This window comes from Oncorhynchus clarkii, chromosome 19, assembly GCF_045791955.1.
Source record: "Oncorhynchus clarkii lewisi isolate Uvic-CL-2024 chromosome 19, UVic_Ocla_1.0, whole genome shotgun sequence".
Classification (NCBI taxonomy): domain Eukaryota; kingdom Metazoa; phylum Chordata; class Actinopteri; order Salmoniformes; family Salmonidae; genus Oncorhynchus; species Oncorhynchus clarkii.
Window position 1 is genome coordinate 15381170 of NC_092165.1, and position 23024 is coordinate 15404193.

The window sequence follows — 23024 nt, forward strand, 5'->3', positions numbered from 1 at the left end:
TCAATGCCATACAACTCTCCTTCCGTGGCCTCCAACTGCTTTTAAATGCAAGTAAAACTAAATGCATGCTCTTCAACCGATCGCTGCCCACACCTGCCCGCCCATCTAGCATCACTACTCTGGACGGTTCTGACTTAAAATGTCTGGTTAGACTGTAAACTCTCCTTCCAGACTCACATTAAGCATCTCCAATCCAAAATTAAATCTAGAATCGGCTTCCTATTTCACAACAAAGCATCCTTCACTCATGTTGCCAAACATACCCTCGTAAAACTGACTATACTACCGATCCTTGACTTCGGCGATGTCATTTACAAAAAGCCTCCAACACTCTACTCAGCAAATTGAATGCAGTCTATCACAGTGCCGTCCGTTTTGTCACCAAAGCCCCATATACTACCCACCACTGCGACCTGTATGCTATCCTTGGCTGGCCCTCGCTTCCTATTCGTTGCCAAACCCACTGACTCCAGGTCATCTATAAGTCTTTGCTAGGTAAAGCCCTGCCTTATCTCAGCTCACTGGTCACCATAGCAACACCCACCCGTAGCACGCACTCCAGCAGGTATATTTCACCCCCAAAGCCAATTCCTCTTTTGGCCGCCTTTCCTTACAGTTCTCTGCTGCCAATGACTAGAACGAATTGCAAAAATCACTGAAGCTGGAGACTCTTATCTCCCTCACTAACTTTAAGCATCAGCTGTCAGAGCAGCTTACAGTTCATTGCACCTGTACATAGCCCATCATAGCCCATCTGTGTTTAATCATTCCACAGGCCACAATTCACAGCCTGATCAACTCTATGTGAAGGAGATGTGACTCACTGCATGAGGTAAATGGTGGTCACACCAAATACTGACTGGTTCTCATCCATTCCCCTACTTTAATTATTATTTTCTATAGCTATTTGCGACAAACAGATGCATCTCTGTATTCACAGTCGTGTGTGTGTGTGTGTATATATATATATATATATATATATATATATATATGAATTTGTTCTGAACTGACTTGTCTAGTTATTTATATTATATATATATATATATTTTTTTTTAAGGAACTTACTCTTGAAAGTTGCAATGGTAGATCTCACGAAGGTGCAATTTCGAGATTGGGTAGTGCCTCATCAGTTCCTCTTGTCATGTTAGTCATTGCACACCTTAGAGCTATTTAGAATTTGTCAGAAATGTCCAGATCAACTAGCCCATGTCAGCTAATGTTTTTTTTATGTCGTTTTTTTTAGCCCATTCAGCTCCCGTTTAGCCCAATCAAAGCTATTCTGTCCTGGTACCCCTGAAAGCTAGGACAGCAGTGTCTCTGCTCAACTTCCAAAAACATCTGCAACCGTGCCTCTTCAAAGAATATCTTAAATATCCACACAATATTTTTTTTACTTTGGCTACTAGCACCAGAAAAGTACAAACTACTTTGAGGGAAACTGTACTTGTCACGACTGTGATATGTGGTTCTAACTCAGTCATCTTAGGATGTAAGTTGCTCTGGATTGGAGCTTCTGCTAAGTAACTAAAATGTCTCAACAAAAAATCTGCATGAACTTCATAAACTGCATTCATTCTCTCAAAAGTGTCTTGGGGAAAAAAATGTCAATAGTTGAATGGAAGTAATGAAACCGGCATTTGTGAATATATAGCCTATACAGTACAAACACAATATGTAACAGACTTTAGGCTTATATATGCGTTATACAGTGCCTTCAGAAAGTATTCATGGCCCTTGACTTATTCCACATTTTCTAACAGCCAGAGTTCAAAATGGATTTAAAAAGAATTCCCCTCACCCATCTACACACAATACCTAATAATAACCAAAGTGAAAACATGTTTAGACATTTTAGCAAATTTATTGAAAGTGACATACATAAATATCTAATTTACATAAGCATTCACACCTGTGAGAGAAATTACAATTGTTATAAATGCTGTTTTTGCATCAAATGGTTGTTTCATGCAACAGAATATTGTTGCAACACTCATCTGTGTGTTCCACTGAGAATGGGCCTCTGGAGGCTTAATGTTGACAGATTTACAATGCCTTGGGCCACATTCCATTCATGTGAGGGAGATGTCTTCCAGTCAAACCGGAGCAACCAGGGAGAGATGGCTCAGGGCCAGACCTTGGTTTCTACACAATGAGAAGTCTTTACAGCAGATACTGTCTGATGTGAATTATTAGTGTCTTTCATACAAATCTTAAACATTGTGACCCATTCTATACATCTGTTTGTCATGAACATTCAGAAGGATGTACTTTGCTATAAAAAAAAAAAAGGTGTTGTATTCTGTCTCTGGGCTCTCAACGAATCATCTGAGGGTGATTTGTCGACCAGCCATCATTATCGTAGAGCACTCAATCAATTAACTTTGTATGTGTGTGTTGTATTGACCTGCTCCCTTATGTGAATAAAGATTTAGTTTAAGTATAACTCTGACTTGTGTGATAAGTTTACTATCAAATGAGGAGAGACAAAGAAATTAACCACCACACACTCCTGAGTCAATACTTTGTAGAAGCACCTTTGGCAGCGATTACAGCTGTGACTCCCAAAGAGCTTTCCACACCTGGATTGTGCAACATTTGCCCATTATTCTTTAAAACGATTCTTCAAGCTCTGTCAAATTGGTTGTTGATCATTGCAGGACAACCATTTAAGTAGATTTAAGTCAAAACTGTAACTCGGCCACTCAGGAACATTCAATGTCATTTTGGTAAGCATCTCCAGTATATTAGTTATTGTCCTGCTGAAAGGTGAATTTGTGTCTGTTAGAAAGCAGACTGAACCGGGTTCTTCCTCTAGGATTTTGCCTGTAGTTAGCTCTATTCTGTTTCTTTTTATCCTAAAAAAATATTTGCAGATGACAAGCTTACACCTAACATGATGCAGCCACCACCATGTTTGAAAATATAAAAAGTTGTAATCAGTAATGTGTTTGCCACAAACATAACACTTTGTAATCAAGACAAAGTTAATTTCTTGGCCACATGTTTTTCTGTTTTACTTTAGTGCCTTATTGCAAACAGGATGCATGTTTCGGAATATTTGTATTCTGTACAGGCTTCTTTCTCCATCACTCAGTCAATCAGGTTAGTATTGTGGAGTAACTACAAGGTTGATCCATCCTTAGTTCTTCCAGCACAGCCATTGAACTCTGTTTTAACGACACCACTGGCCTCATGGTGAAATCCCTGAACGGTTTCCTTCCTCTCCGGCAACAGAGTTAGGAAGGACATCGGTATCTTTGTAGTGACTGGGTGTATTCATACACCATCCAAAGTGTATGAACTTCACCATGCTCAAAGGGATATTCCATGTCTGTTTTTTTATGTTTACTGATCTACCATTGGAAAACCTCCTTCGTGTTTGAAATTCACTGCTTGACTGAGGAACTTTACAGATAGATAATTGTATGTGTGGGGAACAGAGATGAGCAGTCATTCAAAAATCATGTTAAACACTATTATTGCACAGAGTGAGTCTATGCAACTTGTGACTGACTTGTTAAACACATTATTTTGGCTTGCCATAACAAAGGGGTTGAATACTTCAGACATTCCAGCTTATCATTTTTTATTAATTTGTAAAAAGGCAATCTCAATTTCATCAATTTGAAATTGAGGCTGTAAGAATGAAATGTAAAGAAAGTCGAGGGATGTGAATACTTTCTGAAGGCACTGTATATCACACAATGTCTGGATGCAAAATTCTACCCAGGAATATCCAACACTGAAATCTGTTACTCTCGTTATTCCAAATGCATCTGTGGATCTTTTCAGCTGACAACAATAAAAATGTATCTTTGACTTTAATGCAGGGTTTGATCTAAACGTCAGAAGCAATCGAGCAAAATGGTTACTTTTCTATATTATACAGCGGGATGTGTTTTCTGCTGGTGTGTCCTGAGGTAGCTCCTCTCTGAGAACGTCTTCCCGCAAAGCATACTAGTGAATGGCCTCTCTCCCTTGTGGACCTTCAGGTGCATCTTCAGGTTGCCAGCCAGGGCAAAGCGCATGTGACACTGGGTACAGCTAAAGGGTTTCTCCCCAGTGTGGACCCTCTGGTGCCTCTTCAGGTCACCAGCCTGGGAGAACCTCTTCTCACACTGGGGGCAGCTAAATGGTTTCTCCCCTGTGTGGACCCTCTGGTGCCTCTTCAAGTGGTCCTGGCGGGAGAATCTCTTCTCACACTGGGTACAGCTGAAGGGATTCTCCCCTGTGTGGACCCTCTGGTGGATCTCCATCTTCTGGAGGCAGCTAAAGCCTTTGTTACAGAACATGCAGAGGAACCGTTTCTCTTTACTATTGCTTGACATTGCTCCCCCTCCCCGACACTCGTCTCTAGCCCTGTCGTCAGAGTTAAATACCTGATCGAAAATGATGCTGCCATGTGAATCATAAGGTGCCATCGACGGGGATACTGGGTCGCGATCTCTGACCGCGTGTAAAGGGGAGTGGGTCGCAACATTTAGATTTGTCTCTAACCTATCCCTGCAGTCTAAGTCACTGGTGTTGCTCTGCGAGTATCTTTCCCATAAATGAGTCTGGTCTGCATTACATGTCAGAGGAGCGTCACCTTCCATTTTCACAGTCACCTCATCTATCGCTATAACCTCCCTTTTCTTATCTATGCACCCTTCAGAGTATACACTACTACTGTACTGGTTCCAGTCCCCTCTAGACAGATCAGTCTGTGTCTCTAATACCAAGGGCATGATGCCAGGGTCCATCGCTGTAGTATAAGAACGAGACAGATCATTGCCAGTCTCTAACGCATCACCCGAGTCCTCATGGGAATGAACCGACCTTGGGCTTGGGCTTCCATAAAGTAAATACTTTGAGTCAGGAGCAGGAGAACAGCCAGGTCTCCCCAACAACAGTCTCTCTGGGTCTGATCCGTGGTCAGATCCTGTGTGTAAGAGCCTGTGTGTCTCGGCGTCTGTCTCTGACTTGAGGACGGCGTTCAGCGTTCCACTGACCTCCGTGATGCTGGGTCGGGTCCTGTGCTGGGGCGTGGTGGTGAGGTCCTCCACGGCCACAGGGGGCACCACTCCAGCCGCTGCTTCAGTCTGAATGTCTCTGCTGTGTGTTGGGTCCTCTCCTTCAGTCCTCTCCTGCTTGACCAGAGACGATCCTCCAGGACCTGCAGCCTCTGCATCTGCAGACTGACAAGAAGAGAGGAGTTGATTATCGGTAAAAGGGCCAGCCCCAAGTGGTGAGGGTAGGCAACAACTGCTCCGCCACGCTGACTCTCAAAACCGGGGCCCATCAGCAGGGCTCTACACTGACCTTTTTTACAAGGAGCACGTGTGAGCCTAAGATTTAAAAAATGTAGGAGCACAATGAAAAATATTTGCGGTAACAAGCAGTTTTCTTCGTAGTAATGGCGCAAGCATGACAGTCATGAATCTGCAAGCCTCGACATTAACACTTGTTGTCCGGGACAAGTAAAAAAATAAGTCGTCGGGCAAGAAAAATATAGAGGAGTTGTCATGATCGACAAGTAAAAATAAATCACACAAAAAAAATCACAATATCAAACAATTACTCCGATCAGAATTGGATCAGAGGCCAACATCAGAATAATATTAATATTTTCCATGTACATGCTGAAAAAGCCTACATTTCAAAAGTGTGGGTGACATGAATGCTGGCTACAGCCTCATGTCCAAACCGATGCCGACATGAGGCGCCAGAAAATGTAGCCGTTCTAACGGACAACAGTAATTTGGTCTATTCCAGGTGATGTCGATACTCCTGGGTCTATTCCAGGTGATGTCGATACTCCTGGGTCTATTCCAGGTGCTGTTGGCTGTGCCTTTGTACTACATGGATGTTGGCCTCCCCAAACTTCAACTCACGCTCCCTTTATTTATTGGCTTCCTGGTAAGATCCTAATTTGATAAAGCCATAAATAGTTTTGTTTCTGTCACAGGATGTGGCTGAGGGGAGGACGGCTCATAATAATGGCTGGAATGGAGCGAATGGAATGGCATCAAATACATAGAAATCCGGTGTTTGTTTTGTTTTTTTTTAAATTGTTTTTTCCCCACCCTACCTTACCATCCATACCATAATTAGAGTAAACTAATGGACAACAATACTTCTACTTACAGCTATTTCGCTCACATCTAAGTTACCTGTAGTTAAATAATTATACATATATATTCCTAATTTCCCCTTTCTTCAAGTGCTACATTTTCACCCACAGCAGCCAATCCACCATTCATTCTGATCTTAAACCCAACCCTCCGCTATCCACAGATGAACACATCTTTCCCAGCATCATGCATTTCTATTTTCCTTTTGCAATACATCCCTCCATTTTACTATGATGTCTTACGAGGGTCCTGAACCTTAACTATTTCTAACATTTCTACTGATAATTCCCGAAAAATAAATACCTTACCCAACGGTTTAATGATATTTCCACATTGACTGATTGTGTTTTTTCCAGATGCCGCAACAACATTCTGCAGGTTCAGCTGAACCCTGATATTATGACACAACGACCATTCCTGGACCTGACTCCAAAAGCGAATCACTGATGAACAGTACCATAAAATGTTGTAGTATTGGTTCCGTTCCCTCGTGGCAGAGTCTGCACAAGGCTGACTGTTCAATGCCCCATATTTAACATTCTTTTTGTAGCAGGTATTTTATATAATAGCTTAAATTGACGTGTCAATTGTTGTACTACATGTCACTTCATAGACCCGATGCCAAGGTGTTGGGACATCAAAAACCTGTTCCCAACTGACCTGAATTTGATACAAACCTTTTGACTTTAAGTGAAACAAACATTTTTCGACTTACACTAATCATTTGAAGTAATTTATGATTTTTAATAGGTGTCAGACAGACTAACTCTTTAAGTAACGGCATCTTCAAATTTGTGGCAGAGCGATGAGTTGGTTTTAATTTTGTATTGAGCATACACCTCCATACACCGTTAATTGCTTGAGTGACAATTTTACCGTTCTCGTTTACAATGTACTTCATAAATATTATACTCTTTGTAAAATTTTAACCAAGAAAATAGTTTATTATCTCTATCAATCCATTGGAGTTTAGCTATATTATTTGCTGCAATATTAGATCTGCCTTTTCTGGAGGGTACCATTTTAATTGTAGCCAACTCATTTAAAAAGGAGGATACTTTAAACAGGGATCTATTGTTAATTCATCGAAAATGTATGGTTTTAATCTACAAAAAGGCAAAGAGCCCACTCTTAAACATATGTTGGGCCTCTCTTAGTACCTTGCTAGAAAACCAGTTTGGATTTAGATAAAATGTTGGTACAATGGAGGCTTTAAGAGAGGATTAGTGCCTTCATATTTAATAGTTTTAACCCTCCAAACTCATGTTCGTTATATAAATATACTTGTTAATCTGGTTTGCCATTCCAAATAAAGTTAAATGTTTTTTTCCTCGCATTATTTGAAAAAGGATTCTCCTGGAGACGGTAAAGCCATGAATAAATAAATATGTAAACTACGATATCACTAGAGAATGAATCAGGGTAATCTTCCTGTAAAACGGTTTCAAGATTCAATCTATTTTGCTAAGTTTTCGATCAAAGTTAATAGTTGCAAGATAGCTCAACTTTTCTGGGACATGTACACCAAGCACATCGACTTCACCATTCGGCCATCTAATTAGGAGACCACATGGCAATTTAATGTTTGTATCTTTTAGAGACTCAATCCGTAACATAGTTGGGTTTTAGTCCAGAGAAACTGGAGAAATTAAAATAGCCACTGCTAAATAGTTAATTCATTGGTTACCCAAATTATCTGCACTAACCCTATATTGCACTGACTAGGCCACCATTTCCCAAACTAGGGGTCATGAATTGAAAATGGGGTTGCCCGAAACTATGAAATAAAATACGCATGGTTCATAGAACCCGGGTTACGTCAGTAACCTCGGGTAGCCGCTAGATGCGGTTGTAATAAACAGACGGTTCTGTTTTCGTCCTACAAATGAAATGTTGCTCTATCGTTTGAACGGTTTAAGCTACAAAATATTATGTTCCCCCCCATCCCCGAAAGATGAGACTCAGGAACACATGTGTCTCCCTCTACAATGCCCACAAGCCTCAATAGAACTGAGTGGACTAGACCAGTCACTAAGTCAGACTGGGGAAGAAAGAATATCATCAATGATGATGTTCTTTTCTACACAGAAGATCATACAAAATTGCCGTTTTTTTGTGAACATCCCAATACCTTTCTGATCCCTTATTGATGTCACTTGTTCAGGTATCATGGCTTTCACCTGGATTCACATGGTCAGTCTGTTATGGAAAGAGCAGGTGTTCTTAATGTTTTGTACACTCAGTGTAAACACACACACCAAAAACACAAAACATTTTACACTCAAAATATGCAGCTGTTACTCTGTTCTTTTATTTTACTCCTACTATTATCTATCCTGATGCCTAGTCAATTTACCCTGCCTTCACATACATATCTAATACCTCATACACTGATCTGGAACTGGTACTCCCTGTATATAGCTCCACTCTTGTATTTTATTCCTCGTGTTCTTATTTTTTTTTTATAATTATAATATATATATATATTTTTTTTTTACTCTTCATCGCTGGGAAGGGCTTGTAAGCCCAAATATAATTTGGATTTGACTTTGTGAATCGGGCACCAGTAGAAATCCGCTTTTTCAAGCTGAAAGATGACGGCCAGAGCTTACCCGTGATGTTGCACAACGGCGTAAGTCAATAAGTCATCATTTTAGTCAATGTATGATATATTTGGGCTTGAAGTGACAAATCCGAATGTGTGACTTTGGATGTTTCCGTCAGTCTTACGTGTCTTTTCCTATGAGATGAGGTGCCAATTCGGGCCACATTTGATGTACTATAATTTTTTATGTAACACTGATATTAACCTCTATCAAAATAACATGCTGGGTTGAGGTTCCATTCCCCTCATCAACAGTGATTGGTTGGTCATCTCTCCACGCATTGGGTCCCGTTGGCTTCACAAAGCTCCTGTGTTCTCCAGCAAGATGTCCTGAGAGAGTGATTGGGGGAAAAGTGGTGGTTAAGGCAGGTACTGTCAATGCTCAACGCAATATTGTCCACTATTGACAGTTTACAATTGGCAAGGTAACACTTCTCATAACTTCTTGATATGCTATTTATTGATTGATTATGTTCCATCATGCATCACATTATTTTAATTGAGTATGAAAATAAGAAATTAAGTAAATAAAGAATCTGGTTAGAACATGATACTTAATGGCAGTGTCCGAAATCTGGCTTGCCTAATACTTACTGCATACTGTGTAATAATCGTATTACATACTATTTAGAACCTACAGGTTAGTAAAAAATAATACAGTTAGCAACAAATGCCAACACACTAGGCTAATCCATTGTCTTACATTAGATAGTGGGTCGATTCTGCCTGCACCCCGTTAAGGGACGACGCCACGTGAAGTGAGACAGTGGGGCTCAATGTGCTTTCAAGACTGGGAACTCGGAAATAACAGAGGTCAAATAATGACATCAGTGATCTTCAGGTAGGGAAGTCCGAGCTCTAGAAAGATGCCCTATTTTCCGATTTGCAATTTCCAGTCAATTTTCCGAGTTCCCAGTTGTCTTGAATACAGAGAAGTCTGAGATGTACTTGTCCTGAATCGTTATGAACTCGGCATAATACTGATAATGCGTCATCTAATTTTCGACGTTTCCCGCCATTCGTTCATTTGGTAGCTCATCCCTGTTGTCAAACCCATCAGCTGTTGTCAAACAAGTGAGTCTTACTCGAAAGTGAGCATTGACTTCTACTAGATGAAAAGCCGACATGACTATAACATACTAGCATTCAAAGCATACTCAATTTTAGAAAATTCACATACCTAAAATACCTACAATTTAGAACGCAAATATAGGTATTTGGACAAGGCAATTACGTCTTCGTGCAATAATACTTTTCTTAATTGACCTGCCTGGTAAATAACAAAAATGGTGCAAGATGGCTGTCAGGGCAGTATTGCATACTATCCAAAAACTGACCAAGTTCAAAATCTGGTCAACACATCTGAACACGAGCAAAGGGGAACAGGGCGACAGGCCGCACAGCCTCGGCATTCAGCAAAATGTACCTCTTGCCATTCCTCTGTATCGGTCGAGGATCTTGACACTATTGGGACGACTCGCGAGGACGCGCTCCCGTGATACCTTCAGTTCCAGTAGCTGTAGTTTCCTCCGCAAAGCCCTGTTTTCTTTCTGGCTTTGAGTTATTTCCAAACGAAACACTGCATAGTCGTCGTCTACGAGTTTACAGATCTCTGCCACAGCTGCATTCGCTAGAACCTCCATAATGGAGGCTATTTGAGTGTGAAAAACCATACCGTCACAGTTAGCCATTGTTAGCTAACGCGAATTAAACCCAACCTGATGTAAGTATGTGATGCTATGCAGTTAAATTAAAAATGGTCCAGTGTGTTATTAAACGTCAAAAATGACAACCTTAACGTGGAAATTGTTATTGGTCACTTCCGTTTGTTCGGCGTCATAGCTCAAAGGGTGCGGTTAAATGAAAAAGTGATGCGCGCTGTTCTGTGAATTACGGTTTCGGCTTATCGTCAAATCTCCTATGATCAGTGTCTTTCAAGCCGAGATGAGAAAATTACAATGAATACATTTATTCCATCTACATTACCTCAATAAGTTAAATATTAAATTGTCCTTGTTCTAGCCTAGGTTTACTGTCTCTCTAAAAATAGGTATTTACACAACAAGCCTGTTTCAAATGGTAAATTGGTAAATCTGGTATGTGGTTAATTACCCTCTTAGCCCAAGACACTCAACATAACTACGGTGCATTAGGAAAGTATTCAGACCCCTTGACTTTTTCCACATTTTGTTACATTACAGCTTTATTCTTAAAATGATTCAATTGTTTTTCCCCCTCAATTTACACAACATAATCCATCATGTAAAAATGTTTGCACATTTATAACAAATAAAAACTCAAACATCACATTTACATAAGTATTCAGACCATTTACTCAGTACTTTGTTGACACACCTTTGGCAGTGATTACAGCCTCAAGTCTACAGCCTCAAGTATGACACTACAAGCTTGGCACACATGTATTTGGGAAGTTTTCCCCCATTTATTTTCTGCAGATCTGCTCAAGCTCTGTCAGGTCGCTGCACAGCTATTTTCTGGTCTCTCCAAAGATATTGAATCGGGTTCAAGTCCGGACTCTGGCTGGGCCACTCAAGGATATGCAGAGACTTGTCCCGAAGCCACTCTTGCGTTGTCTTGGCAGTGTGCTTAGGGTTGTTGTCCTGTTGGAAGGTGAACCTTTGCCCCAGTCGGAGGTCCTGAGCGATCTGGAGCAGGTTTTCATCAAGGAGCTCTCTGTACTTTGCTCCGTTCATCTTTCCCTCAATCCTGACTAGTCCCCCAGTCCCTGCTGCTGGAAAAACACCCCCACAGCATGATGCTGCCACCACCATGCTTCACCGTAGGGTTGGTGCCAGGTTTCCTGCAGACGTGACTCTTGGCATTCAGGCCAAATAGTTAAATCTTGGTTTCATCATACCAGAGAATTGTGGTCTGAGTCTTTTAGGTGCCGTTTGGAAAACTCCAAGAGGGCTGTCGTGCCTTTTACTGAGGAGTGGCTTCTGTCTGCCCACTACCATAAAGGCCTGATTAGTGGAATGTTATAGAGATGGTTGTCCTTCTGGAAGGTTCTCCCATCTCCACAGACAAACTCTGGAGCTCTGTCAGAGTGACCATTGAGTTTCTTGGTCACCTCCCTGACCGAGGCCCTTCTCCGCCGATTGTTCAGTTTGGCCAGGTGGCCAGCCCTAGGAAGAGTCTTGTCGATTCCAAACTTCTCCCATTCAAGAATGATGGAGGCCAATGTGTTTTCGGGGACCTTCAATGCTGCAGAATTTTTATGCTACCCTTCCCCAGATCTGTGCCTCGACACAATCCTGTCTCGGAGCTCTACAGACAATTCATTCAACCTCATGGCTTGGTTTTTTTCTCTGACATGCACTGCCAACTGTAGGACCTTATATAGACAGGTGTGTGACTTTCAAAATCATGTCCAATCAATAGAATTTACTACAGGTGGACTCCAATCAAGTTGTAGAAACATCTCAAGCATGATCAATGGAATCAGGATGCACCTGACCTGAATTTCGAGTCTCATAGCAAAGGGTCGGAATACTTACGTAAAATTGTACATTGTTTATTTTTATTTTTAATACATTAGCATAAATGTCTAAAACTGTTTTTGCTTTGCCATTATGGGGTATTGTGTGTAGATTGATGAGGGAAAAAATGTATTTAATCCATTTTAGAATGTTGTTACGTAACAAAATGTGGAAAAAGTCAAGGGGACTGCATACTTTACGAATGCCTTGTATGTCAGCTACAGAATGGTTCCGAGATGTCCTCTGTGTAAATCTCAAGCCACACTGCTACGATTTCTCCCCATTGTGGACACTCCTATGTCTGATAAGGCTACTCAGGAAGGAGAAGCTCCTGTAACATACTTTGCACTTGAAGGGCCTCTCCTTGGTGTGAACTGTCTGGTGCTTCTTCACATAGTTCGCCTCAGTAAAGCGCTTCCCACAAGTGGGGCAGGCGTATGGCTTGTCTGCGTCCGTCTTAACACTCGGCCTCCCACGTTGTGACCCAATGACACCACAGGTGGCAGAAGCAGGAGCCACCACCCTCAGGTGGTTAGTCTTTGAGCTCCTTCCTTGAAATCTAGCCATTGTTTGGGTGTTGTTGGCATTGTGTGCTGTGTTATAGGCTAGGTACGTCTTGTGAACGCCCATCCTGAACCTGTCTGTATTGATGGGGTAACCCTGAAGTAGCTGAGGAAGGCTAGACTCAGGTCCAGGCACAGGCCTTCCATGAACCCAGTCGCAAGGCATTTGACGAGACCCTAAAGAAGACAGACTTCCTGTTAGAATACCCCCAGGGGGTTCACCCACCACTGTCTGTGAAGACTGAAGCCCAGGGAGAGCTGCTCTGTTCATAATGGATACTGTGGTGTTTGTATCATAGGAACAGGATGGTCTCTCTCTATCAGCCCCAGGCCCTGCTCCATCCCTGCACTGATACTGTGAAGAGAAGAGTCTGGGCTGCAGACTGGATCCCTGATTGGAGCCTCTGTCTCTCTGATGACCACCAGGACTGAGGTTGTTCAGTCCACCTGTCCACTGGTTGTGTTCTGTGTGGTGGTGGAGTCTCTGTCCCTCATGGTTTGGTCCTGGTTGTGACTCAGGAAGAAAGAGCGACGGCTCCTGATCCAGGGTTCTGATCTGGGGCCAGGGTTTGTGACCAGCTGCTTCAGAGGTCCAGTCTCTCCCGCCATCAACACTGGATATCAGCAGGTCCTCATGGACTACAGACTGTAAACACAAATATACGTTTTTATAATCAACTCTGTTGTACACACCAAAATATGACATTATAAAATGTTCTCCACAGTCAAGCCCATCTCTTAACACTGATACAAATGCATTATAAAAAATGTCCATATGTGTTGACTCAAGAATGAAGTATATCGTTTTGGTTTGAATGGGAAGGGAAACTCAGCCCCTGCAATGATACAAAAATAACCAAGTCAGTCAGCACAGTCAGTTTTGTATTTAACTTCAACAAAGTGGTCATACACTCAACTTTGAAGTACAGTAATTTTATTGCACAAAACGATACATGACCAGTACAATAACTTTTCTCTGTACTTTTTCTGAAAAAATGGTTTCCTCATTTTGAAAAAATGTATTGTAGAATACTTTGGAAAGGTTAAACATCACACAAAGCTTCACTACTTTATGTCAAGTAAACATGTATCACCAGTATCATCCTATAGGGACAAAGTTTGTCACTCTTCATCAGTGAAGCATTTTTAAAGACACCATCACACCAACCATCACCATATCATCTACTCTGCCTCATCATACGATACATACAAACCCAATAGAATTAACTACAAACTAACTAGTACAACATTACATGTCACTATACACTGGTTGTGTGTATTTTCTGTTGGTGTATCCTGAGGTAGCTCTTCTCTGAAAACCTCTTCCCACAGTGAGTACAGGTGAACGGCCTCTCGCCCGTGTGGACCTTCAGGTGCCTCTTCAGCTGGTGCTGGTGGGAGAACCTCTGCTCACACTGGAGACAGCTGTAGGGTTTCTCCCCTGTATGGACCCTCTGGTGTCTCTTCAGGTGACCAGCCTGGGCAAAGCGCATATCACACTGAGTACAGCTGAATGGTTTCTCCCCTGTGTGCATCCTCTGGTGGATCTCCACCTGTTTGGGGAAACTGAAGGCTTTCCCACAGAACGAACACGGGAAGCGCTTCTCTTTGCCACCAGATCTGATGATAGAATTACTACGACTGTCATTTGTCAATGGGCATGTGTAGCCATTTAGTGTTGAGGCACTGGCATTGTCTGAGGTCTGGTTTAACATTAGGAGAGTGTGAGGAGGATGAAGGCCAGGGAGTGTCTGTGTTGTCGCAGGGTCCATGTTCCAGTTGATAGATCCTATAGAAGGCAGGCTGAAGGCAGCACCTGTTAGGGGGTTAACCTGAAGCGCCATCAGTCTCTCTGAATCACAGCTATAGGAGCAGGAAGGAGCATCGATAGCCAAGTCTGTGTCTGTTCTCTTCTGCCGCATTTGGAAATCTGTCCGTCCCCGCAGACCAAATCTACGCCTCGCTCTGGTCTCAGCAAGTCTGTTGTCATGAAGACTAAGTTCGGTTGTTGGTTTGTGTTCGAATGTCTGTTTCTGGTTGTGGTTAACAGTGTTGTTCCCCAGCCCAGAGTTGAAGACGCTGTCCCATCCACTGACCTCCACTATGTCGCCTTTGGTCCTGCCCTGCTCAATGACGTTGTCCCCTGGGCTCTTGGCTGCACCCGTCTGGGTCTGGGAATCTAAGATGGCTTCCCAGTCTCCTCTGTTAGCCTCCAGCCAACCACCTGCAGGAAGAGGTTAGAAAATTGACTTTATAAACATGGCAGAGAACTCTACATATGGATTTTTTTGAAGTCAATTACCTGGTGAAGTTCATACATAGTGTATTTCGTATGTAAACATAAATTGTATTGATTTAATTTTATGAACGAAGAAAATAAATAAATTAATAATAATAGCAAGGTGCATCACTATTCCCAGAAGATCTATTACTGTATGTAGGCTATATGTATTTCTCCCTTACCTTGCTCCCCCATCTTTAGTCCACTCAGCAGATCAATGCTCTCTGGTTCGTCTTCTATTGTCTCCTCTTTGACTACCAGCAGATCAATCTTCCCATCCTCCATGTCTACTGACTGTAAGAGATACAGAGTGAGAGGATGTTGGATCAAGAAATCTGATATAAACACCCTGCTATGGAACATCTTCTGATTGGGCAATGAGGGATTGCTATGAATACTATGCAAACATGTTAGTTGATTTGATTACTTGACACTCATTAAGGGTTTGATAATTCAAGGGCATGGTCCCACACTTTAGATAAAATGTATCAAGACCTGGGCCTGTATTTACAAAGAGTCTCAGAGTAAAAGTGCTGATTGAGGACCAGGTCCTCACCTGTCTACATCGTCTTTTTCACATGATCTAAAAGGAAAAACTGATCCTAAATCAGCACTCCTACTCTGAGAGGCTTTGTGGAAACAGGCACTGACCTAATACCATTCAGACAGAGGTTCACAGTGGGCTCACCTCAGTGAGATTGTGTGTGGTCCTGTGCTGCTCAGCTGGTTCCTCTGTGGGTTCAGGAGGAGGTGTAGTCTGGTTGTCCTCTGTGATCATGGTCCCCTCAGGGTTCCCCAAAACCTCCTCACACCCCTCCTCCTTCACCAGCAGCACCTCTGGACCCTCCTCCTCCTGGAATAGACAGGTGATACAGATTACACAGACATACAGGTACTTTCCACATGGAGTGTTTACCCATTCCCCCTACATTTGAGTCCTGTACTGTAGTTACAGAATGACTTCATTGTTGTTAAATCCATCATGGTGGACATAAATATGATGTTTTGGGTACATTTGAGTCAGCTATGATAAGTCAAAAGTCAGACAAACCTGACTAAACTATTTTGACATGTACAGTAGGTGTTTGTTAGTGTGTGAGTATGTGTTGGTATATGTAGTAAGTGTATATTTGTTCTAAAGCACTGTCGGGAGTATGCAGAATAGGGTGAGATCAGATGTGATGTATACTAAAGAGAGTCTCAATAAAAGTCTGAATTAAAAATCCCATTTTGTATTTATGAAACAAACAAGTTTTAAATACACCATCTAAAAACCACACATAGACGTCTCAACTAAAAATATGCATGAACTTGATGAACTGCATTCATTTTCTCATTAAAGGGTCTTGGGGAAAAAATTAAGTAGTTGAATGGAAGTAATGAAAGTAATGAAATAGGCATTTGTGAACATCATATAGCCTACACAGTACAAACATAATATGTAACAATTTTTTGGATATAAATCACACAATATCTGGATGCAATATTCTACTCAGGAATATTCAACATTGAAATCAGTTGCCCTTGTGGATCTTTTCTGCTAAAAAGATCTTTTGTCTTTAATGCAGGATTTAATCGATACGTCAGAAGCTATCGAGTAGAATGGTTACTTTCTATGTTATACAGTGCCTTGCAAAGTATTCATCCACCTTGGCATTTTTCCTATTTTGTTGCATTACAACCTGTAATTTAAATTGATTTTTATTTGGATTTCATGTAATGGACATACACAAAATAGTCCAAATTGGTGGAGTGAAAAAAATAACTTGCTTCAATTTTTTTTTTTAAACAACAGAAAAGTGGTGTGTGCGTGCATATGTATTCACCTTCTTTGCTATTAAGCCCCTAAATAAGATCTGGTGCAACCAATTACCAATTACATAATTAGTTAATTAAAGTCCACCTGTGTGCAATCTAAGTGTCACATGATCTCAGTATATCTGCACACCTGTTCTGAAAGGCCCCAGAGTCTGCAACACCACAAAGCAAGTGGCACCACCAAGACCTAGGAGCTCTCCAAACAGGTCAGGGACAAAGTTGTGGAGACATACAGATCAGGGATGGCTAAAAAAAAAATATCTAAAACTTTGAACATCCCACGGAGCGCCGTTAAATCAATTATTAAAAGATAGATGGAAAGAATATGAAACTACAACAAACCTGCTAAGAGAGGGCCGCCCAACAAAACTCACGGACCAGGCAATGAGGGCATTAATCAGAGAGGCAACAAAGAGACCAAATATAACCCTGAAGGAGCTGCAAAGCTCCACAGCGGAGATCGGAGTATCTGCCCATAGGACCACTTTAAGCCGTACATTCCACAGAGCAGAAAAAACCCATTGCTTAAAGAAAAAAATAAGCAAACACTTTGGTGTTTGCGAAAGGCATCTGGGAGACCCCCAAAACATATGAAACAAGGTACTCTGGTCAGATGAGACTAAGATTTTTGCTTTTTGGCCATCATGTCTGGCACAAACCCAACACCTCATCACCCTGAGAACCCAATCCCCACATTGAAGCATGGTGGTGGCAGCATCATGTTGTGGGGATGTTTTTCATCGGTAGGGACTGGGAAACTGGTCAGAACTGAAGGAATGATGGATTGCGCTAAATACAGGGAAATTCTTAAAGGAAACCTGTTTCAGTCTTCCAGAGATTTGAGACTAGGACGGAGGTTCACCTTCCAGCATGACAACGACCATAAGCATACTGCTAAAGCAACACTTGAGTGGTTTAAGGGAAAACATTTAAATGTCTTGGAATTGCCTCAATCCAATTGAGAATCTGTGGTATGACTTAAAGATTGCTGTACACCAGCAGGACCCATCCAACTTGAAGGAACAAAAGTCCCAGTGGCAAAATAATTGGCAAAAGTCCCATTGGCTAGATGTGCCAAGCTTATAGAGACATACACCAAGAGACTTGCAGCTGCAAAAGATTGCTCTACAAAGTTTTGACTTTGGGGGGTGAAAAGTTATGCACGATCAAGTTCATTTTTTTTGTCTCTTTTTTTCACAAAAATATATTTTTCATCTTTGAAGTGGTAGGCATGTTGTGTAAATCAAATGATACAACCCCCCCCCCCCCAAAAAAAAATCTAATTTAATTCCAGGTTGTAAGACAACAAAATAGGAAAAATGCCAAGGGGGGGTGAATACTTTCGCAAGCAAGGCTTTCTCCCATGTGAACCCTATGGTGCCTCTTCAGGCCACCAAACTGGACAAAGTGCATGTGACACTGGGTACAGCTGAAGGATTTCTCTCCTGTGTGGACCCTCTGGTGGATCTCCACCTTCTGGAGGCAGCTGAAGCCTTTGTTACAGAACATGCAGAGGAACCGCAACTCTTTACTGTTGCACCCCTTCCCCGCGCCTTGGCCCTTTGAGTTCCATAACTGATCGAATAGGACACGGTCGTGTGAATCGGAAGGTGCCATCGACGTGGAAACTGGGTCGCGATTCCTGAACGAGTGTAAAGGGGAGTGGGTCGGGATGTTTAGATTTGTCTCTAAGCTTCCCCTGTAATCTAAAATCTCTGTGAAAAAAAAAAAAAAAACCCTGTGAGTGTCGGTCTCCTAGGTGACTATCTGCATTCCATTTGGGAGGAGCCTCACCCTCCACTTTCACAGTCACCTCTACGATTACAACCTCCCCTTTCTTATCTATGCACCCTTCAGAGTACACACTACTACTGTACTGATTGCAGACCTCTCTAGACAGATCAGTCTGTCTCTAAACCCAAGGATATGTTGCCAGGGTCCATCTCTGTAGCGTAAGAACAAGACAGATCATCACTTTCAGCAGGGAATAAACATGTTGGTCCACCAGCCACTCAGATTGATTTACCCTTAAATATTTTTTGGGCCAGTAAAGTTACACCAACAAAACACAACAAAAAAAACAGATGCTTTGTAATGTTTCTAAAAATGTTGTATGTATTACTAGTAAGACGTACGTAATGTGGTACATTGAATAATAACATTTTATGTGACCTGAGTCACATAAATCAAAAATATCAGATGAGACAAACATTTTCACCTTCCCCTTTGAGGGCGGGAGGTTACCGTGGTAGCGCCTTTGAGATTGAGTCTGACTAGTAGAAGCGTTGTCTTCTCTTCTCTAGCGGTTGAAACTCAAACATAGAAAAACAACCTAGCTTGTGAACAAAATGTAAATAGCCAAGAAGCACAAGGACAAAGTCTCACTTCAATACTTTCGTTTCAAGTAAATTAAACCAACTTTTATGTCAGTGCACAGCTCTTCTAAAAAATTGTACATTTCACTCAGCTCTTCACGTGCGCACAGCCTCCAGCAAGGCAGTGTTGCAGCGCGAGTTGGAATAGGCTATATAGGATTCTGTAGTTCTTTGACTTTGTGCGATTAATTTACCAGCTATGAAACAAAACGTTGGAAATACTTCAACTACTGCAGCATTTATTTTACTATACTTGACTATTTATATTCACAAATGTGAGTGAAAAGCTCTGTGGAGCCCTGACCACCCGTCAACGTGGCTGGTGAAATAGACATCTTACCCACCAATGCCAAAATCTACCTGCATTTGGCAGGTGACGCCAGTATCTAATGCGTCACCATGAACTGTCCTCTGGCTCTGGTGAAAGACCAGTAAATACTCTTGAGCAGTAGGTAGAGGTCTTCACGTATCCACCTTTACCCGGGACCTAAGCAGGTTAGGATCCAGAATTCTAAATAATATCACGGGTCTTGGTTATATGTAATTTTAACTGACTTAACCGGAATGAGCCATACAGATCTGAACGCGACTGCTGCAATAGAGAGAGAAAAATGTGATTATTTATGACGCTGCTCTTGCTTTTCATGAGAGTGGAGCATGTAGCTGGTTGTTGTTGGCCAATCATAAGTCATCAAGGCGGATGTAGGCTACAGTCGTAGGGCCTCGCTACGTGACAAAAGTTAGGAGATATCTAATCAATGGAAGATGGAATTAAAATAACGGAACTAAATGTTGAAGGACAAGGATAGGCTACAACGACCAAGAGCCAACAGGTAGGCTGCTACTTAATATTCTGAATGGAGTTTTTGTTATTTGTACCTGTAGGATGAGAAAGCACGCACTGCCGCCTTAATTAGCCTAGCTTATTTAGCGAGCTTCTTCTAGTTTGATGCAGTCATAGATACTACATAATCATATTTAATGATAAATAACCTAGCTACGGCAGCTATTAGTCTACTATAGCGCGAGTCGGCTTGGTTGGTTGCCTACTCACCTCTTCCTCCCTCCTCCACTTGTCACTCGCTCACAGTACGGCCCCTCCCCCACCTGCTTGAGTGGCACCTCTCTCATCCTTCCTCCCCTGCTTTATCAGCTCCCGTTAATAAAGTAGTTTAAAACAAAAGGGGTCTGGATTTGACCAAGTCTATACGTAACGGGTCTAGTTGTCCTCAGGTCCGTTTAAAACAGGTCTCCATATTTTTTTCATGTATTTTTGCATATTGGGACAGGGTGTTAAAGCCCCAGTTCCATTTTGGAACAGGCCTAATTTTTGGGACCTGTGAAGACAGCAGTGGGGCAGCCCAGTGGCAACAGACCCAGTCTTTCTGGTTCTGATCTGTTGTCATATCCTGTGTGTAAGAGCCTGTGTGTTACAGTCATAGTCTCTGTGTCTCTCTGACTTGAGGATGGTATTCAGCGTTCCACTGACCTCCGTGATGCTGCGTCGGGGCCTGGCCGGTGGGGTGTTGGGGAGGTCCTCTGTGGCTACAGGGGGTGCAACTCCAGCCGCTGCTCCAGTCTGGATGTCTCTGTTGTGTCTTGGGTCCTTTCCTTCAGTCCCTTCCTGCTTGACCCCAGGACCTGCTGCCTCTGCATCTCCAGACTGACACAAGAAGAGAGGAGGTTATTACCGGTACATGAGATGAATTGGATAACAATGTCATAGGGAAGTCTCACAAGCTCCCCTGTGGCAGATAAATGAAGATGTACATGTAAGCAAATGAATAGCAGAGGGAATCCTTTCTAAAATAAAACGGGCCACATTTGATCTCCTGTCATTTTTACTGTTATGTTATGACACTAACCTCTATCACGATAACGTGCTGTGGTGAGGTTCCACTCCCCTCATCAACAGTGATTGGTTGGTCATCTCTCCATGTATTGTGTCCTGCTGGCTTCACAAAGCTCCTGTGGCCTCCAGTGAGATGTCCTTCACCTGAGAGTGATTGGGGGGAAAGTGGTGGTGAGTTACTGTCAATGTGCAAGGCTATATTGTCCACTATTGACACTGTCTGCAATTGGCAAGGATGGAAGGTAAGACTACTATCACTTCTTGATATATTATTTATTGATTATTTTCCATGCCTTTTCCATGCACAGGGGAGCCCCGCAGCCTCTGCAAAATGTACCTCTTGCCATGCCTCTGTATCGGTCGAGGATCTTGACACTACTGGGACGACTGGCGAGGACGCGCTCTCTCATTGTCCTATCTGCGCGGTCCCGTGCCACCTTCAGTTCCAATAGTTGTTGTTTTCTCCGCAATCCCCTGTTTTCTTTCTGGCTTTGCGAAATTTCCAGACGAAGCACTGCATAGTCGTCGTCTACGAGTTTACAGATCTCTGTCACTGCTGCATTCGCTAACACCTCCATGATGGAGGCTATTTGAGTGTGAAAAACCATACAGTTAGCCATTGTTAGCTAACAACTAGATAGCGTTACCTATTAGATAACTATCAACCAAGTCCTGTCTCCAACACGAATTAAATAATATCTGAGACAAGTATGTGATATTGTGCAGTTAAAGTATTAATATTTTGAGTTCCAGTGTGTTAATACGCGTCTATATAACAATAAAAACGATAACGTGGAAATGATTATTGGTCACTGTTCACTTCCGCTCACAGTGACGCGCAGTTCGCGTACGTTTCGTTCTTCTTCTATGGTATTATGGCTGTCCGCAAACAATCTTTAGAGGTGCATACCGCTTCTTACTGTACGGGTGGTAAACTATACAAGTATAAAATAAATCCATTGTAGGACTGGGGGGGAAAAAACGACATCATCCCAAAAAAAAACAGTCCAATTCAAGTCACATCGTCACACAGATATACAGAGAGCAGAGCTCACAGAGCTCACCGGAGCCAAAGAGGACGAGAGGCCCAACTCTGCGGAAAATCTGTCTTCCTCCAGCAGGTGGCGTTTTTTCGTTTCACCCACCAAGCAAGGAGTTTTTGTGTGGAGGTCAATGAGGGTGTCGAATTTGGTCAACAAAAAAATGTAAATTGGCGTATATGCTACATTAGGTTTATTTGATCAAATATAATTTTTGTAATGCTTACGTTAAGTGTACTGATATAAGTAGGACACGTGACATCCCGGCAACTTTATTTCAGAGTTGTCTCGAGATTTCTTTGCATATTCATGGAATGAGGCTAATAGCATAGCATCTCTCTCCATATAGTACAGGCGGTTGACGTCAACAACCCTCATCGAATATTCAAAAAAGTATTACAATAATGAATTATCCACAAATACAAAAAGGATAGATGGGAGCTTGACAACAAAGACTCCCATTGTTAGGGCGGAGAGACATGTAATCTTGTCAGTATATCCATATTCTTTCCGTAGCTGAGCACTGGCGGCTCAGTTTCTCTACTGCAAGAGCTCCTGTACCTCTTATATAATATTAGTTCATAAGTATTGTGGAGCTCATGCACCTAAATATAAACAATACCGGCACCCAAAATGAGTTTAGGCACATATTTCTGTCCAAGTCAAGCACTGTTTGACAGGATTTGTGCTGTGCAGTTTACGACCGTTGCAATAAATGCTTCAAAGTCCACCTTTTTAACATGCAATATATCTGGATACCTCGGTTGCCGGGGAACATTCACTGGTGTAGGCTCTACTACTATTGCTCCTTCAACTCTTCTCACCGCCTCCAGGTAGGACACACACTGGACAGACCTTACTCTTGCCACCTGTCTCC

The 23024-nt window shown here is 42.2% G+C and overlaps 2 protein-coding genes across 3 annotated transcripts; both read right to left on the bottom strand.

Annotated features, from left to right (window-relative positions):
• Positions 1–1219: 1219 nt before the first annotated feature.
• Positions 1220–10570, bottom strand: LOC139374788 (zinc finger protein 583-like). Its single transcript, XM_071115928.1, has 3 exons — positions 10145–10570; positions 8924–9048; positions 1220–5177 (listed from the first exon to the last, which is right to left on the bottom strand). Exons 1-3 carry the CDS (start codon positions 10407–10409, stop codon positions 3882–3884), a joined length of 1686 nt encoding a protein of 561 aa, XP_070972029.1. The 5' UTR covers positions 10410–10570; the 3' UTR covers positions 1220–3881.
• A 101-nt stretch (positions 10571–10671) lies between these two features.
• Positions 10672–21974, bottom strand: LOC139374764 (uncharacterized). Of its 2 annotated transcripts, XM_071115894.1 has the most exons (7): positions 21445–21945; positions 21121–21251; positions 20745–20918; positions 15751–15915; positions 15245–15356; positions 14878–15005; positions 10672–13427 (listed from the first exon to the last, which is right to left on the bottom strand). In XM_071115894.1, exons 1-7 carry the CDS (start codon positions 21725–21727, stop codon positions 12486–12488), a joined length of 1935 nt encoding a protein of 644 aa, XP_070971995.1. In that variant the 5' UTR covers positions 21728–21945; the 3' UTR covers positions 10672–12485. The 2 variants fall into 2 exon arrangements, with proteins under 2 accessions (XP_070971995.1, XP_070971996.1); XM_071115895.1 differs by lacking the exon at positions 10672–13427 and having other exon boundaries at positions 13699–15005; positions 21445–21974.
• Positions 21975–23024: the final 1050 nt, after the last annotated feature.